This window comes from Fukomys damarensis, unplaced genomic scaffold (assembly GCF_012274545.1).
Source record: "Fukomys damarensis isolate Sample0158 unplaced genomic scaffold, DMR_v1.0_HiC HiC_scaffold_29, whole genome shotgun sequence".
NCBI classification, from domain to species: Eukaryota; Metazoa; Chordata; class Mammalia; order Rodentia; family Bathyergidae; genus Fukomys; species Fukomys damarensis.
Genome location: NW_022900941.1, coordinates 9,458,522 through 9,476,749, shown reverse-complemented (window position 1 = coordinate 9,476,749; position 18,228 = coordinate 9,458,522). Strand labels below are relative to the sequence as shown.

General features: G+C 41.5%; 1 protein-coding gene across 5 annotated transcripts in view; it reads left to right on the top strand.

Moving 5' to 3' along the window:
* Positions 1 to 18,228, top strand: part of Cfap221 (cilia and flagella associated protein 221) — a 100,905-nt gene that overhangs the window by 53,801 nt on the left and 28,876 nt on the right. For all 5 annotated transcript variants that reach the window (XR_002025621.2, XM_010632308.3, XM_010632309.3 and 2 more), the window contains exons 12-19: positions 3,578 to 3,665; positions 6,468 to 6,557; positions 7,325 to 7,423; positions 10,782 to 10,887; positions 12,777 to 12,910; positions 14,723 to 14,803; positions 15,367 to 15,474; positions 15,564 to 15,698. Coding sequence is in view for 4 of the 5 variants with exons in the window: in XM_010632308.3 (XP_010630610.1) it covers positions 3,578 to 3,665; positions 6,468 to 6,557; positions 7,325 to 7,423; positions 10,782 to 10,887; positions 12,777 to 12,910; positions 14,723 to 14,803; positions 15,367 to 15,474; positions 15,564 to 15,698 (841 nt within the window). In the remaining variant the exon portion in view is untranslated. The remainder of the gene's footprint in view (positions 1 to 3,577; positions 3,666 to 6,467; positions 6,558 to 7,324; positions 7,424 to 10,781; positions 10,888 to 12,776; positions 12,911 to 14,722; positions 14,804 to 15,366; positions 15,475 to 15,563; positions 15,699 to 18,228) is intronic.

Here is an 18,228-nt window from a genome sequence, read left to right as displayed (position 1 = left end):
TTTTTTTTTTTTAATGGAATTTGCTGAATGTCTGTAATTTTGTTCAGATGACTACAGAACCTGGAAAAGCTGTTGCTGCTATTGATGCATAACATACTATTATTAGTCTTTATGTATATATATATATTTATATATATGTATACAGACACACACATATATATATATATAAATTGAATTTTGGGAAACTTTAACGGTGCTGCCAACTTTGGAAAAAGTCATCCCAATTTACTGTGTTGACTTGGCATTGTACAGAAATGGACAACCATATTGGTCTAGAAATGTTAATTTATTTTTATTTTTATTTTTATCTTTTTCCATGTGTACAGGGGTACGTACTAAATATGTAAGGTCATATCTACGTGGGTTTGATTACAGAAACTAATAAAGTATTCTCTAAATAATGAAAAAAAGAATAAGATAAGACTATAAGAGCGAGAAGCAATTTAAATATGTTCAGGGACCATTTTCATCTCCAGAATTAAGGATTATTTTGATGTTACATCATTGCCTTTTCTCTTTTACTTTCCTTCTTAGTTTTATTTTAGGATTCCCTATTTTTAATGTTCATACAGAGATTTCTTTAACTGAAATACCGAATAGTTTCTTTGGTGTGAAAAACTACAATAGTACACAGGATCCTAATGAGATAATTAATAATGTGAAATAGGAAGTAAAGGGCTAAAGGTGTAGGGAAAGTGGGAAGGGTGGGGGAAAGGTAATAAGGGAGAGGAAAAAAATATGAGAAACTGAAAAAATGGAAATAAAGTGTTTGTAAATAGGGAGGGGAGGAGGGGATGAAGGGAGGGCAGGGACAAGGGGAAAAATGAGAATCAAGACCTATTATGTAAAGGTACAGAATCCCAATGATGAATGTAATTGTATTGTATACCTAGATTGTACCAATAATCTCAATAAAAAGAAAAAAAAAAGTATTTCCCTATTATGAAAAATGGACATATTGTCATTGTAGGAAATACGACAGTATATCTTTTTAAAACATTAGAGGAAGAAAAAAAAATCACTGCAATGCCACCATTCAGCAGTGACCACCAATGTCTTTCCATTCTTCTATGCTTCTTTGTAACATGCTTGAAATCACATCCTAATTCCATTCTGAATGCAATGTTGCCCACTAATATTATTTCTCAGCTTTTTATGTTGAAAGACTTTAAACCTGCAAGTAAGACTAATATCTACTTGATGTTGGTTCAAGAATTATAGACATTTTGCCACATCTGCATCCCTTTAGTCTGCACCCACGTGAACATGCTTACACACACACACACACACACAGCGTGCTTTTGTCTTTTGAGCCATTTGAAGTTCAGTTACAGTATTAGGAGGTTTCATTCCAAATACTTTAGCGTGTAACTCCCATGAACAAAGTTTATCTGACATTGATGTAATCCTTGCTAAAAAGCCTAACACTGATAGAATGTTACCCAATAATCCTTGTTTAGGCAAGTTTCCCCAGCTGTCCCAATAATGACCTTTATATCTGATTTTTTGTTTTTGTTTATTTGTTTGGTTGGTTTTGTTTTGTTTGATTTGGTTTGGTTGGTTTTTTGAGACAGGGTCTCACTGTGTAGTTGAGACTGACCTGGAACTCACTATGTAGCCCAGGCTGGTCTCGAACTCACAGAAATCCTCCTGCCTCATCCTCCTGAGTGCTGGGATTACAGGCATGAGCCACTATACCCGGCTTGGTTGGTTTGGTCTTGGAGAGGGGGAATCCAGGGTCTCATCAGTGACCATACACTTTGTTTGGTTTTCACATCTCTAATTTTCTTTAATCTAAAACAGTTCTCCAAACACACACACTCCAGTTTTAAAATCATAGCTGTGATTTATTTTGGACATGTACTTATATTACTTACTAGTTTTAAAAGTTGTGATAATAATCACATAATTTAAAGTTCACCATTTTGGGCATTGTAAAGTGGATAGTGCAGATGTTTTGGTGTATTCTCAATGTTGTGCAACCTTCATCACTACCTCGTTCCAGAACATTCTCATCACTTCACAAAGAAACACTTGACCCATTAACAGTCACGCTCCATCCCTTAATCTCTAGAGCTCCTGGCTACCACTCGTTTATTTTTTTTTTTTCCATAGAGCACCTTTCCTGGATGTTTTCTGTAACTGGAATCGTATACTTTGTGGTCTTTTGTGGCTGGTTTCTGTCACATAGCAAATTTTCAGTGTCCACCCATAGCATACCCTGTATCACTACTTCATCTCTATTCCTGACTGAATAATCTTTTGTATGGAATTCCGCGTTTCAATTTATTGCATGAATCCGTTAATGGACATTTCCATGGTTCCCACTTTTGTGAGTGATGCTACTACAAACAGTTACTTCGAGTTTTTGTGTGAACATGTTCTTCATGTCCCTTGGAATACAGCTTCTGCATCCATGGCTGTGTTTTGAGGAGCCGCCAAACTGGTTTCCATAGTTACCGCCCCATTTCACATTCTTACTGGCAGCATATGAGGATTCTATTTTCTCATCAATACCTGTTGTTTTCCATTATTTTATCAGTCAAGTTTTATTTGAATAAAACAATAGAATTGTATAGTTTCTTAACTCCAATAGTGCTCATAAGCATGTCCTGCGTGGATTGTGTTAATCATTAAATATTTTCTATTTTGTGACACATTAAATAATCCTTTTAGCACAATATTTTTGCGGGTAGTATATCTCTCTATATGTGTGGCTTTCCTTACACATTTGCTCTTGGCCTATTAACCAATGGATATTTCATTCCATTAATTCCCTCTACTTAGTACCACTCACCATTTCCAACTCAATGCCATACAGATGCTGATCTTCATGGCCTAGAAAAGTACTTTAAGAATAAAACAAATAAATTCTAGCTTTCAGTAGCCCAAAGTTGAGGGTATGGGATATATAAATATGCTGATATTAAATGTGTCTAGGACAAGGTTCACTAATGCACTGCATGCTTTCAATGTTGAAGGCAAACTATAACCAAAATAATCCAGTAAAATTTGATGCAAATTATGTCACTAAGATTGCAACTGGTCAAGAAAGCCTCACTGCCTGGATTAGACTGAATTTGTTTATGAGACAGTAACATATACTCTATTTGCTGATTTTTCTGCTTTCTCATCTGAAGTTATAAAATACTATGAACTGATATCTGTGTGATGTATTGTGAAATTAAATGACGTGTTTCTATTTTATTTTTTCTCATATTTTTTCTTTTCCTTTATTTCCTTTCCCCTACCCTTCCATTTTCCATTATTTTAAAAGTATTATCATAGCCAGTGGGTATGTGGCAGTGTATCTTGTGACTCTGATTTGCACTCTCTTACCGACTACTGATGTTGAGGATCCAGATTTTTATTCATAAATATTTTATCATGTGTTATAGATGGTGAGCTTCATTTTGTTGGACCTATTAATCATCTTAGTGATGTTTCTGGGACCTCTACAACTTTTCTGCTCCAAAGTGCTTCCCATTTTTGTTGCAGAAAGTAGCAAATATATTCCATCCTTAAACTAACTATGTTTTCTGATGGGTTCTGGAAGTTAAATTTTTTTTCTGCCCAGGCAGGTGCACCTCGGTAAAGATCATATGTCTTTTAAATTGAGAAAGGAGCTTACTGAGGAGCAGCAAAGAATATACACCAACTACAAGGTCAGAATGACTGCTAATTTGATATCATTTGTTTCACTAAATATTTTGAATTCCTTTTGTATGCAAGATGCCAAATCAGGAGAAAGAAAACATATAGTTACACTGGGAGGGAAGGAGGCTGCTGACAAGTAAATTGTTAGCTATAAACAAAGAGGGTTACAAGTACACTGTGCATTGTGGGGGATTCAGAAGCCAGAGAGAAGAGGGAACTCATCTAATTGGAAAGCTTCTTGGAAGACATGGTACAATTTTGAAAATTAGTAAGGGACAAAGTCATGCACATGGAGAGAATGGCTCAGATTTTGGCCATAGCTCTGGTTGTAAGGCACCTCTGTCCCATGTTCTGCAGATCACAGAGACCAGGGAGGCCCAGAGATAGTGCCTGGAAGCCACACAAGAGCCATTCCCAAGCCAGAAGCACTCAAAGGTGCTGATCAGAGAGGGGCAGTGGGGCTGAGGGGAGTAGGGTCACATCAGGGACACCAGGACTGTGTCTGAGCTCGGGGACAGATGTGGGACTGCACAATACCTGTGACCTTACCATGGGTCACAGTGTGGAGACAGTTGGCACAGCAGAGCAGGTGCAAAGAACACTGGAGACAAGTCCGTAAGAGGTAAAGCACAGGAAATCATGTATGAGGGGATTGGGCTTAATGGATAGGACTCCCAGAGTCATCACAGATGGTCTTAGCCTGCTCAGGCTGTAGTAAAAATGTCCCACAGACTAGGTGCTTAGACAACAGAAGGCTGCTTTAGGGTTCAAGTGTCAGCAGGGTGGGTTTCTTCTGAATCCTGTGTGTTGGCTCACACATGGTCATCATCTCCACGTGTCTGTGTCCTAAGCACCTCTTCTTCCATGGACAGCGGTCATAGGACCTCATTTTAACCCGGCCCCCTCTTTAAAGAGCCTACCGCCAAATACAGTCTCATGCCAAGGTCCTAGCAATTAGTGCACTAATGTACGAGTTATGGGGGATATAATTCACCCTCTAACAGACCCTGATGCTTAGCAGTGTGAGTTTCAGAGAGACTAACCTGATACCATGACTAGGTGAGATTAGGGAAAATGTGTCTACTTAGATAGCTCATTTTTCTTCTTCCACTTAGAGCCCAAACCAGATGTTAGGTACATTTATTATATTTTTGTTTGTTTTTCATAAAACAAACAGAAGAATATATCATTGCTACATTGATAAATCTTCACATTTAGGAAAGACAAGTATTAGGTTGAAATTTAAATGTAGCTCCACGTGATCAGATAACTTGCAGACTACTTTTAAAACAAAATATCAAGTGCTTTCTGTCAACCCCACCATGCAATGCTATTTTTTGACTCTTTAATAAAAAGAAAATGATACAGACATGCCACAACCAGGTCACTGTGAGCCAGTGCGTGCAGGAAAGGAGTGGTCAGGTCCTTAGCATCACTCAGCAGGACACAGGGTGAACAGGCAGACCCGGGGCGCCCTGGAGCCTGGGAGACCAAGTGTGCTGGGTGCTTCTGCTGTGTGTTCAGAGGATCTCGTCTAGCAGGTGGGCCCTGGCAGGTGACCAGTGACAGGTATATGTGGAGACCTGAAGTGTATGGCATATAACTGAGAAAAAGAGGCCTTGGACAAAAAGTCACTATCACAGCTGGATGGCACAGACCTTCAAGATGTTGGATGAGCTTATACTCAGGGAAGACAGTGGATAAAGTTAAATTCTGAAAGAGTCATCATAAATGAGCAGGGTCTCTATGACGATATGATAAATATTCCTTTTCTTTATTCTAGGCAACAATCATTTGGCAAACCTTTCTTTAAGGTGCTGGTTTTATTTTCCTCTTGATGGTGCTGGGTGAAGGGGTCTGGATCTTTTCCCCCAGGAGATATGAACTATGAACTTGAATTCTCAAACTGAGCTTCCTGATACATATGACTCCAAGCCAGACAGCTCACCGCCCTTACAATAGTTCTCCTATCTTATTTCGGAATCGGATGTTAATATAATCAGAATCAGTTTCTTCTAATTAAGTCTTTTAAAATGACTGTGAACAGGATACCCAGGAGCCATGCCAGTTTTCAAAATTACCCAGCAAATAAAGAATAGACTCCACAGTATTAGTCAAAAACCAATTCAATCTGCAGTGTGCACTGTCCCCTTTCTCATAGGGCTGGTATATAGAGACTCTGGTCCGGCTCAGCTAGCCCATCTCTGGAGTCACCTTTGGCTCCTAGGAGAAGGAAAGAGAGCCCAGGGGCCATCAGCCCAGCAGACCTGGGGGTTATGGAGGAAGCTACCTGGGACTCATTTCAGGGAAGGCTGTCATCACACTCTAGCCCAGAAAGACCCACTGACTGCTACTACCAAGGAAAGGGGAGGAATCATCACATGCCTTTGTTAGAAAAGTGACATTTGGACAACTCTGAAGAGCTTAAAAATTCCCTGGGACATTATAGTTGTTCTCAGTAAAATCTATAATGTGCATGCTCCGTAGTTATGTAACTTCCTAAAATCCTTCCTGTGAATTTTAAGTGCCTTGGAAATGATTTCCAGCAATAATGCCCTCTGGTTATATATTTTTTAAACAAAACAAAAAAAGGTCTTGAGTCCTTGCTTCTATAAAAATTCCCTCTGTCTCTTAACAGTAAATGTGATTATTAACAGTAAATGACCACCTTGTGTCTTTACCACTCTTATTCAGGGCCCCATGAGTGTGTTTGCCCAATTGTTCAATGGGTTTCTACCATTTTAAACCAAAATAAAGTTTTATATATTTTTCTTCAACATTAATATTTTTTTTGGTGATTAAAAACCCAGCTACAGAGAGGAGACCCTGTACCGGAAGAGGAATTTCAGCGACTCAAGACCGAAGTTAACCATAAACGGGTTGTTCGCAGTTTAGAAGAGGTGGGTGGCTTTTCTTTGTTTGGAATCTAATTGTTGACTGTTCTTTAAATGCTCATTTTTTAAAATGTTAAGCAATGTTATAGATGTTCCTTGCCCAAGAGATGTCTAATTGTGTTTATGTCTTCAGAGTGCATTGTTGTTGTTATTGTTGTTTTTTACTCTGCTTTCTCAAGTGAAGCACCAAAACTCATAATCAATGTTTCCCTTGAAATTGGCAGCATCACACACTTGGGCTTTTTCTGTCTGCACCTCTATTTGCTCTGGCTTGGTCTCTTGCTGTTTCCCTGCTCTAGAACCTGTAGACCCTGAGGCTCCGATGGCCTCATTCTACCCTGGCCCAATCCATACTCGTGTGCACACTGGACGCCCACATGCAGGCAGTGCTGGCCCTGGGTACATGGGGCTGAGCAGAGCAGCCTCCTTCCCTGCGGGATCTCAGTCCACTCCCCTCGACTCCAGAGGCTGCGCTGACCCCTGCCCGAGGGACTGATCTCTGTATAACTTTATTCTTCTTCCCGGGGTCAGAGCTTCCCTGAGTGGACTGTAAGTTTCCAAAAAGTCAAATTGTATCTTCTGCTCTTGGCCCCTGGCCTCAGAAACATTCCTCATAATAAAATAACCCTAAAAGTGCTTTAGTAAATACTCACTAAGTGGCAAAACATATTATAATAACTTGATTTGGGACCAAACTATAAAACATCTTTATTAAATGCTTACCCCAGGAGTTAAATTTAAATTTAAAATGTGCCTCTGTTTTATATTTACAGAATAGCATACATTTGCAGCCTAATTTTGATCCACTTGTCAATAATAATTGGATCGACAGGTTCAGGGCACAAAGACGGTTTCAACAAGCAGCACGCAAGGTAAGTTCCAGCCAGGTAAGCATCTCAGAAGTGATTTCCAGAGAGTCAGTGGAATTTTTGCTTAGTCATTCTGCACAAGGAAATCAGATGCTGAATTTTTTTAAATAACATCTTTATGAAGATACAATTTACCTACCATAAAAATCACCTCTGTAAAGTGCCCAATTCAGTAGGTTTTAGTTTATTCCCAGAGTTCGGCAGCCATTGTCACTGTTTTTATCACCTCAAAAAGGAACTTGGGACCCATTAGTAGTCACTCCTTAGTCCCTCCTTCCCCAGCCCTTGACAACCACTAATCTACTTCCATCCCTGTGGATTGGCCTTTTAGAAACCTTTCAAATAAATAGAATTACAAAATATGTGCCTTTGCTAACTGGCTTCTTTTACTTAACACACTTTCAAGTTCATTGGTGTTGCAGTGTGTGTCGATAGTTCATTCTTTTTATTGTCACAATATTTTATTCTTTGGACAAACTGCATTTTATTTATCTGTTCATCCATTGACATCTCAATTGTTTTCAGCTTCATTCTATGATCAGCCGTGCTGCTGTGAACATTCGTGTACAAGTTAGTGATAACATGTTTTTAATTCTCGTGGGTACACATACCTAGGAGTAAAAGTGCCGCAGTGTATGCTAACCCCAGAACATGAGATCTGAGTCAGTTGTTTGCAGAGGGAACAACTGAGAATTCCAGGGGGATCTTATCACTGACATGAGGCTTACATACAGCTTCCCCTTCGAAGAGGTCATGCCTCTGCCATGGTTTCACCTCCCAGGAGTCTCCCGCAGAGCACATCTCTGAGGCTTCCTGAGGCCAGGATAGAGTGAAGGCTTCTGAGTCACTAGCACCAGTGCAAGGCGGAAGGGGGCCCTCTGGCTGTCACCACACCTCCCAGCTGCCCATCATCCTTCATGTTGTCCCCATCCTCACCTTCTTCCAGACACACCATGCTTGTTTCCTACTAGGAACTTGTGCTTTTATTCCTCGCCCTTCAACTAAAATGCCTCTCTGTCTCTACTCTGTGGGCCCATGCCTATTTCCTAGGCCAGCTCAAGTCCACCTTTTCTCCAATCTTTGCAAGCAGGATCTTTTTGAGGCCTTTAGCATCTAATTCAAATGTAGGTTTCTCATCCCTCAAGTGTGACTTCCCTAGGGAGCAGGGCCACACCTCAAGTAAGGGAGAGCGGTGGTTAAGATCCAGTGTGTTAATCATTCTTCTGTTGCTGTGACAAGATACCTGAGATAGTCAACTAATAAGGAGAAAAGGTTTGCTTTGGCTTACAGATTCAGAGATTTCAGTCCATAGTTGGTTTGCTTTGCTATTCTGGGCTTAGGGTGAGGAAGAACATCATAGTGAGGAGTGTGCGGTGTAGCAAGTTGCTCATCTGGTTGTGGCTGGGAAACAGAGAGATGAGAAGGGGTGAGGTTCTAATATCCCCATTCAAGGCCATGCCCTAATGACCTCACTTCCTCCCACTAGGCCCCACCTACTCATGGTTCCAACACCTCCCAGTAGCCCCACAGACTGACACCCAAGCTGCCAGCATATGGGCCTTTCAGGGACATTCCAGACTCAAACTATGACACCTGAGCTCTGGGGGCTGATTATCTGTACAATTAATTCTTGATGCTACTTCTTAGGAGCTTTCTGTTCTTTGGCAAGTGACATAACCTCTGTACCTTGGTTTTCCCATCTGAACTCTAAAAAAAGGCTTAGACCTGTCTTAGACCATTATAGGGTTGCTGTGAAGATTAAATGAGTGAGTGTATATAAGGGATTCCAATGGTGTGGGTTGCAAATTGTCTTTCAGGCAGCTTTCTCAGCATGCAGGTGCCAATGTCATTGTCAGTAACCTTCCCACCAGCCTCCAAATCCGTGTAGAACTAGTGCTGCTGAGCTCCCTGTCTGCAGGGTATGTGCAGAGTAGGGGCAGCCACAGGATGCTTGGGGAGGGCAGAAAGAGGTGGCACAAAGCTTGCTCTGAAGGAGAAGGCACAGCTATACCAGCAAGAGCCTGTGCCCTGGTGGGACTACTTTAGTCCTTCAGAAAGCCCTCTGACCTGAAAACAGCGTTACCCAAAGTTCTGTGCTTTGTTACGAGTAATGCCTCAGTCTCTCACACCTCAGCCAGTATGATCAATTCCATATGTCAGTCTGTCCTCAGCTTAATAGTTCCCTGCCATCTGTCCAGCTACAGCCACAGTGCAGCATCTCTCACCTGGCTCACAGATATACATCCCCCCACACAGTGGTCAGAGAAGGATTTGCAAAGTGTAAAAATGACCATACCTTTCCCTGGCTAAGACCTTTCAGAAGCTTACCATCACAGTTAGAATAAAATGCTCAGTTTTTGTCATGACTGCAAAGCCACACTGAATTCTTCTGTGTCCCTTGAATGTTTTTTTCTTTGTTCCTGCATCAGGGTCTTTATTGCTGGGTTCCTGTGCTCAGAGCTCTTTTTCTGAGATCTTTCCATTGTCATGTCCCCTTGTCACTCAAAGCTGTCATCAGGTGTGCTCAGAGAAGCCTTCCTTCATCCTTGCATGAGTGGGCAGACCCTCCACTTCCAGCCCCCAGCCCTGCCCTCATGCATTTACCCTCTTTGATGTTTGTGTGGTATTTACCATGTTTGTTTAGGTAAAGGTTCACGGTCACCCTTTTGTGTCTACCACACACACACTCAGAATGTCAGCCCCCACACACACACACGCAGGACAGGATATTTCTTTGCACCTTACTGTCTCCCCTGTGACTTGCACAGAGCTGGGCACAAAGTAGCCACTTAATGCATTAGATGAAAGAGTTCTGTAGAGAAGAGAAAGGAGTGCTAATTGTGGAAGGGAGGAGCATTCCCACCACATCTCTGTGCACAGGAGTGTTTGTGGGCATAGCAAGGCTCTGGACGCAGATCTCAGTGGGGTGAATCAGCATAGTGCTTGGGCCCCAACTCTGTCTGGATAGAATCGCCTGTGTAGTTTGTCCCCTAAGTCAGAGAACTGCACAATGGAAGCATTACTGTTTGGTTACATGCAAAAGAAAGAAGGTAGAACTACTCATCCTTTCCACTCTTGAAATAAGAGAAAAGCAGGGCCCATACACTGCATGGGTCAATGTTAGAAGATATCCTGATTTTTTTTTAAATTTTTTGTTGTTATTGTTGTCCAGACTGGTCCCATTGCCTAGACCATGAAGTCCGTATGGCCATGGACTTGGGCAGCATGCCTCTTAATTTCTTAAATTCTTTCTTAGAGTGATGGTCTCAGCTGTTCGTTGTGACTGGAGAGTGAATGAGGTTGAATACAAATGAATGTGTATCAATTAGTCATTTGAAATCATTATTCTTTCCAATTCCAGATCATGCTTCATCGACGGTTACTCAAAATACTAGCTGCGATGCATAAAATAGACAGAGAGAGCTTATTAAGCAAGCTCTATCCAGTAAAGCAATCGTTGGTACAAGGTAAGGTATAGCTGAGGAGTTTAGTGAAGCCCAGAATCCTTCAGAGTATGAGGTTTCTTTATAATGAAGTTGACCGTGGAGACATCAAATATTCCCATAAATCACATGTGTTAATTTCCTGTTAGTACTGTAACAAACTGTCATCAATTCAATGGCTTAAAACAACACAGGTGTATTTGTCACAGTTCTGGGGCTCAGAAGTCTAAAATCATGGTATCAGCAGGCTGTTTCCTCCTGGAGGCCTCAGAAAGGATGTGCTTCCTTTCCTTTCCCAGCTTCTAAAGGCCACCTGCATTCCTCAGGGACCTGACTCTCGTCCCCCTTCCATCATCCCATCACCCTTTCTGATTTAGCCTCGTATTTCCCTCTTATATAAACCCTATGATTTCATCAGGCCCACCCGGATAACCCAGAATAATCCTCCACCTCAAGGTGCTTACCTTAGTCACTCACACCTTCAAGGTCCTTTTTACCATATAAATTAACATATTTAGAGGTTCTGGGGAATAGGATATGGATATCTCTGGGTGCCATTGCCTTACCTGTCGTATGACATAAATCAGATCTCCAGGCCAGGTTTGGCCAAAACATCTGCCCAGCTAACAGTAAACAAGGTCAACAGACACCCAGACCAAGTTGTACACTGTAAAGTTTGACCATGGCTTGGCTTCTTCTTTGGGGCCCCTACACCTCTTGCCAACAGAGACACGAGGCTACTCATCGTTTATATTTTCTGGTGGACTTGACTGAATCTGGTGTTTTCTCCACCTGCACACAAAGCTTTTAAATCTCCTGCCTGTGCCTTTTAAAGAAATTTTGCCGGGCGTGGTGGTGCACGCCTGTAATCCCAGCACTCGGGAGGCTGAGGCAGGAGGATCCCTGTGAGTTCAAGACCAGCCTGGACTACATAGTGAGTCTCAACTACATAGTTAGACCCTGTCTCAAAAAAAAAGGAAATTTTAGTCTACTGAAGCCCAGGATGGCCGGGGCTGTTGGAGGCCCACTCTCAGTGGGAGCCCCAAGAGGCATGTCACCATCTTCTCCCAGTACTCACATTTCCAATCCAGGGCTCATATGCAAGGTCACAGCAGTCCCTCCTCCCCTGAGACCTCCTCCCTGACCTGACCTGAGCCCTGAGCTGTGTGGGTCCCCTCATCCTCTCCACCCCCATCCTCCCCACCCACATCCTCCCTGAGCAGCAACTACACTCTCTGCCTCCCTTAGGTCCAGGTGTATATTTTATTTCCCACAACATTTCATAGCTTTTTTTTTTTTTTTTGGTACCAGGGATCAAACTCAGGACCTTGCGCTTACAAGGCAGGTGCGGTGCCACTGAACTAAATCCCAGGCCTTCGTAGCATTTTATTTATTTTTATTTCCTTCTATATTATTTTTATTTCTGGTTTTAAAGGGTTTCTTTTACCAAAGAAAAGTGAAATTTACCCACAAATCATACATGGATATCTATAAAATTTTTGTAATTTGACCTTTTTATTTTTTGCATTCTAAGAGCTGTTTTAATTAAAATTAAAGTTTTGAGTAGACCTGAAGGTAAAATAGTGTGGTTACTAAGGATTTGGGGAGGAGAAAAAAGGGCTGGATTCAATCATGTGTTATATGCATATATGGAAATACCACACTGAGCTCCATTAATATACATAGCACTTGTCAGTAAAACTTTCTGAAGAATTATAGTTTTTGGAAGCAAAATGAAATATTTTTTAAAAACTGGATAAGGAAACTAAAAATGAAATATATGTATGTGTATACTTGTATGTATATAAACAGGACTATTTTTTTTGAAATGTCATGGGGTAAATGTGTAACCAAAGCATGGTACTTTCACAGTAAGAGCCTCCTGAAAGAGTTATTGTGTTCCTCACCCATAGACAAGCATCTCTGCAAGAACCTCCAGTCAGGGACCAGCCAGGAGGACTGCTCTCACCATTTCTCAGTGTCAGCCAAGGAAGTGCTGCCCTTCGCCTTCCCATCCTATGATCCTCCCCAGGACTCCAACGAGCTGGTGGGTACCATGCCACTGTGGGCGGGGCCAGCACTCTCAGGGCTGCTGGGCAGGCAGCCAAAGAAGCCCTGCCTTGGCTGCTTTCCCTCCCCACGAGGCTGGGTAACTGTGACCTGTGAGAAAGCAGGGATCAGCTACCGGCCAACACCCTGGGCACCAAGTACACCTGTGCAGAGCTTCCTGCCATCTGGGCCTGGATCCCTCCCAGTCCGGAACAAGGCCTTAGAACAGACAGGCAGAGAGGCAAAAGGGCCAGAGAGGTAGAATCTGCTCAGATGGGAGGCCAAAAGAAGGGTCTGAGACAACCTAGTAAGGAGGGATGTAGCCCCAGGATCTGACAGATCTAACAGTTAACCCATTACTCTCTCTCTGTCTCTCTCTTCTCCCCGCCATCTGAGACTTACAGGCACAGCCACTCATTGTAACAAAATTCAGTATAACAAAAAGTAATAGTTAATAATAATTTTATGACCCTTACATTTTATATAAGGTTTTAAGTACTTCCGATGTATACATGACTCCTTTAATTTTCAGCAAACCTTTGTGATAGGTTGATCCGTTTAGATATGAGAAAGCTGGGTCATGCAGTCACATAACCAGTCACAAAACGTTGCTCAAGTTTGCAAAGTTAGTACTAAAGGGTGTGCTTAAATCATTATTGCGAGTGCATGTGTAAAATAACTTTTTAATTTCAAAGAATAAACTTGCCATTAATATCCCAAAATATTTTTGTGAAGCATTATTGGTTCATCTACACAAGAAATACTGGACTGCATTTAGAAGTTCCAAATGTTTTCTGCTTTTGGTAATTAAAAGACTTAAAAGATTAAAATATTTGGTTCCTAGGAAATAATGAATCTGTGATCTTCATGCAATAATAAATATTTGATACCCGATAATTAATGTGGTGAAATGAATCATATCCGTGCCATGGAGCCACGTCATTATTTCTGAGTAGGTGAAAACCTACACATTTCATTTGGTTTTTAAATAGTGCTACAAAGATTTCTTTGCTGTTCTGGGGTAGATGAAAAGTAGAATGCTCAGCATTTATGTATAAAAGAGTATTAATTTATTCCATAAATACTGTATTTTATCCATTCCAAGATGCACTCTGTTTTACATTCAGTGTCTTTGAACTGGGAAGTTTCCTTACAAATAATGGCTATTAACATAGCGTGCCATTAATCAAATGGCGATGTCCTGGACTCAGTGAAATTTGATATTTATTGAGTGCCCATCATGGGCCAGGCCCTGTCCCAGATTCCCTGGGTGTCAGAGGCAGATGAAATGCCACAAGGGCTCTAAGACGGCACCATGAAAGCCAGCACAGGGAACAGGACTGCGCGGAGAAACAGGCCCGCAATATGTCTTGGCAAAGGCTTCAGCTGAGCCGGAGAAGAGCGCTGAAGCTGGCATACTGTGAGAGGACTTGGCCTCAGCACCTCAGCTTCAGCCTGTCCCTGGTGGCAGCTGGTGGGGTGGGGTGTGTGGCCTTGGATGACGCAGCTCCTTGAAGAGGGCTGACCACGACAGATGTTTCCATCAACAGAACTCCAAACAGCTGGAGAATTGAGTCCTTCCAGCCTGAAAGGGGTTCTGGGTGACACATTGCAACCTATGACCATACAGGGCAAAAAGAAGATTCACATGCTCTGGTGGGGATATCCAGGGTGGATCCAGCAGCATCTGTGGTCATGAGGAGGGGCTCTCTAAGAGTAGAACTCTTCACTTCATGTTTCAAATTCAGTAGAAGTGTTGCTGCTTTTGCTCAGAATTGACTGTCCATTTTTTCTAATTTTCACATTTTAGGCTCCTGGTGGCCTTGGACTGGTCCCAATTAAGCCTTTGGATGTTCAAATCAAACAGAGTTATTCCTTCTTCAATTTGCAGGTCAGACTTGTCACACAGCATTATTTATTTGGGTGTCTTATGAAATGAATTTAAGTTGCACTATTTAATTGGCTTCACTGTATTATGGATTATACTGAGTGGTATATGGTATATTTCAGTTATTAAACAGAAATGTTGGAAGTACCCCAGACCCTTTCCCTAACGTGGCTATGGAAATCAGGATCTCTTTTCAGTGGGTGTGCCATATAGTGTGCATACGTGAAGTACCTTGACTCTGCTAGGAAATTCAAGACAAAGTGATCACAAAGTAGTCAGCCTTTCTTGAGGTACATAATCACTTCTGTGCTTGAAAATGAAAGTAGTCTGACGTATTGCCGCAGTTAAGCCATATGGCATGAGAAAGCATTCGTGAACACTGATGTGTGCTGAGCCCAGAGCAGAGCTCAGGGATGGCTCCAAGTGTGTCCAGCACTGTCCAGTCCAACAATCCAAACTAACAGTTGCCACAATCCAATGGCTGCAGCTGTGGCTGAGAAGTAGACACCACCAAATGGTAGTGAGTTTTTCAAGACATTCCATCAGTTGTCTTCTTTTACCTCTAGGTTCCTCAGCTGTACAAAATTAAGGGTTACCAGCCATTCTCTGTCCACAAGTCTTCAACAAGTTACAAACCTCAAAAGCTCGCACGGCCCTTGAAGCAAGGAGCTGAGGTAACACATCCCTGCCTTCCAGAATAGCTCTCGCCTTTCCCCTTTTGTCCTGGCACCAATATTAACAGGTGGTTCTTGGTCGGTAACAGGATGAAGTTACCACCATCATAGTGCTGCCAAAACAGGACTCAGCGTCTCCACTCTCTGGCAAGCCTTCAGTCTTGAGTATGAAGCCTCCTGAGAGCTTAGCTGTGTCCCCAGACTATGACCCGCTTTACATCTTTGTAAGTAACAGTCAGCAGAAGTCTTGTACTTGGTGGTCCTTTATTTGAGTATTACCCTATAACAGTGACGGCGAACCTTTTAGCGCTTTATTTTTTCAGTACTGGGGATCAAACTCAGGACCTTGTGCTTGCAAGGCAGGTGTGGAGCTGCTGAGCTAAATCCCTGGCCCCAGAGCTTTCCGTGATAACAAACAGGCCGCTGTGGCTTGTGTGCTGTAGGTTCACCACCACTGCAAGAAACTAGAACATTAGCTAGAATTTTTTTCTCTTTGTATTATCAAGTGTTAAATTATATCTCATCTTCAAAATTGCTTGTCATTTCATTATTTGGAAAATACTAGCGTTTCTGTCTCTTAACAATTCCAGAATTTATTTTTATAAAAATATGATCTTTTCTACTTCTGTATTATATGTACATACAGGCTGAGGAAGAAATCAAGACAATTTAGAAAATACATTTAATTGAATGAAAATGAGAACAAATAAAAATTGGTGGAAAATTTATTGCACTACATACCTACAGTAGAAAAGAAGAAAAGCCTCAAATTAATGTCCTATGCTGACTCTTTAAGAAATAGAACCTTCTGGGCATGGTGGCGCATGCCTGAAATCCTAAACCCTTCCCACAAAGAAAACTCCAGGACCAAATGCCTTTTAGAGAATTCTGCCAAAGTTTTCTAAAGGATACCAAGTCCCCATCAACTCCTCCAGAAAGTGGAAGGAGATAGCCTTCTGCTCAACTCATTCTAGAAGCCAGTATGACTCTGGTACCAAAGCCAGTAAAAGACTTTCCAGAAGGATTGTAAGTAACATACATGAAAAATTTTAAGAAATTTTTATAATACTATATAAAGGATAATGTATCATAAGCAAGTGGAAGCTTTTGCCAAGGGAAAAGATGAGTTCAACATTTAAAACTCAGTGTCACTCACACATTAACGTACCAAAATGGAAAAACAATATGATCATCTCAGTAAGTAGAGAAAAATTATATAACGTCCATTCCAGATAAGCACTCTCACCAAATAAAGGATAGAAGGGAACTTTCTCAACATGATGAAGGACATCCATTCTTAAATATAGGCTAACTTCAAACTGAATGACAAATGATTGAATATCTTCCCCCTAAACTTAGGAACAGGACAAAGGTGTCTGCCCACCCTGATTCTATTCAAGATTATAGCTCTAGCCAGTAGAACAGGCAAGAAAAAAAAAAAGACATCCAGATTTGGAAAAAAGGTATAAAACTGTCTTCATTCACAAGCAAAATTATTAATGATGTAGAAAATACACTGTACTCTACAAAAATGTCTACTAAAACAAATACGTAAATTTAGCAAGGTTATGTAATGGGATCACCATGTAAAAAAATCAATTTTATTTCCATATTCTATTTACAAACAATGTAAACTTGAAATTTTAAAGGCCATGTTGCTGAAAAATCACACCAAAATATAAAACAGTTCAGGATACATTTGTCAGAAATATAATATAAGACAGATACACTGAAAACTATGAAACATTGCTGGAGGAAATCAAAGAAGTCATAAATAAATGGAGACTATGCCACGTTGTAAGCTTGGAGATTTGAAATCATTAAAATACTGATTCTCCCCAGATTAATCTAAAAATTCAACACAATCGTAAGCTACAAAAACCCAGAAAGCTATTGTCTTTTAGAATTTGACAGGCTTGTTCTAAAATGTTTTGATTAGCTCTTCTAGTTTTTTATTTGAATCTTCTTTAAGTTCATTGATCAGTTTGTTAAGTCCACTATTTGTTTAGTTATATCAGTTTTGAGCTCATCAAGTTTGTTTTGTCTTTGATTATCTCAAGCAATTCAGTCATATGGCAACTGCTTTCCTCCTCCCCCTCAGTGCCCCTTGGATCTGCTTTGGGGAAGTTGGGAGTTTTGGAAGTTATTTTGTTCCCCAACCTCTATGATTTGCTTAATTGCCAGCTGTGAGCAAGAAGACCTGCTGATCCGCTGTCTTTCTGGACCAGTCTCCTGGCTGCAAGTAGTGCTCTGGGCCTAGCTAAACTGTAGGCTTTTGTCTTTGTCCCAGGATCTGACCACTTCAGTTAATTTGGGGAGGGCAGACGTGGTGTAGCTTGACCTACATTGGGTTGTCGACTTCTGCTAGGATTTCTAACTCCTGCTCCCTTCACTGCACAGCAAATGTTGCAATCACCTCCTTGTCTTCCCTCTACTTTTGCCTAGTGAGATGCTGAAAGCCCACTGACCCATGTGCTACTCTCTCCCTTCACTCAGTCCTTTTCCATCCATTGTCCAAAGAGCTTTGCTCTCATGAACTTGGTGCCGTCCCTAAGCTCCATGCCTTCTTCTTGCCCAGGGCACCCCCATGGGCACACACTGACAAGTGTGCGTAGTGCGCTGAATGTCCCACTAGCCCAGTATAAGGGAGAAATGCGTTACTAATTATCTCTGGGTCAGTTGAGCCTTCTCTCTCCCCAGGGTCCCGACCACTCTCCGGCCTTGCTTACTCACTGTTGTTTTCAAATTCCTAAG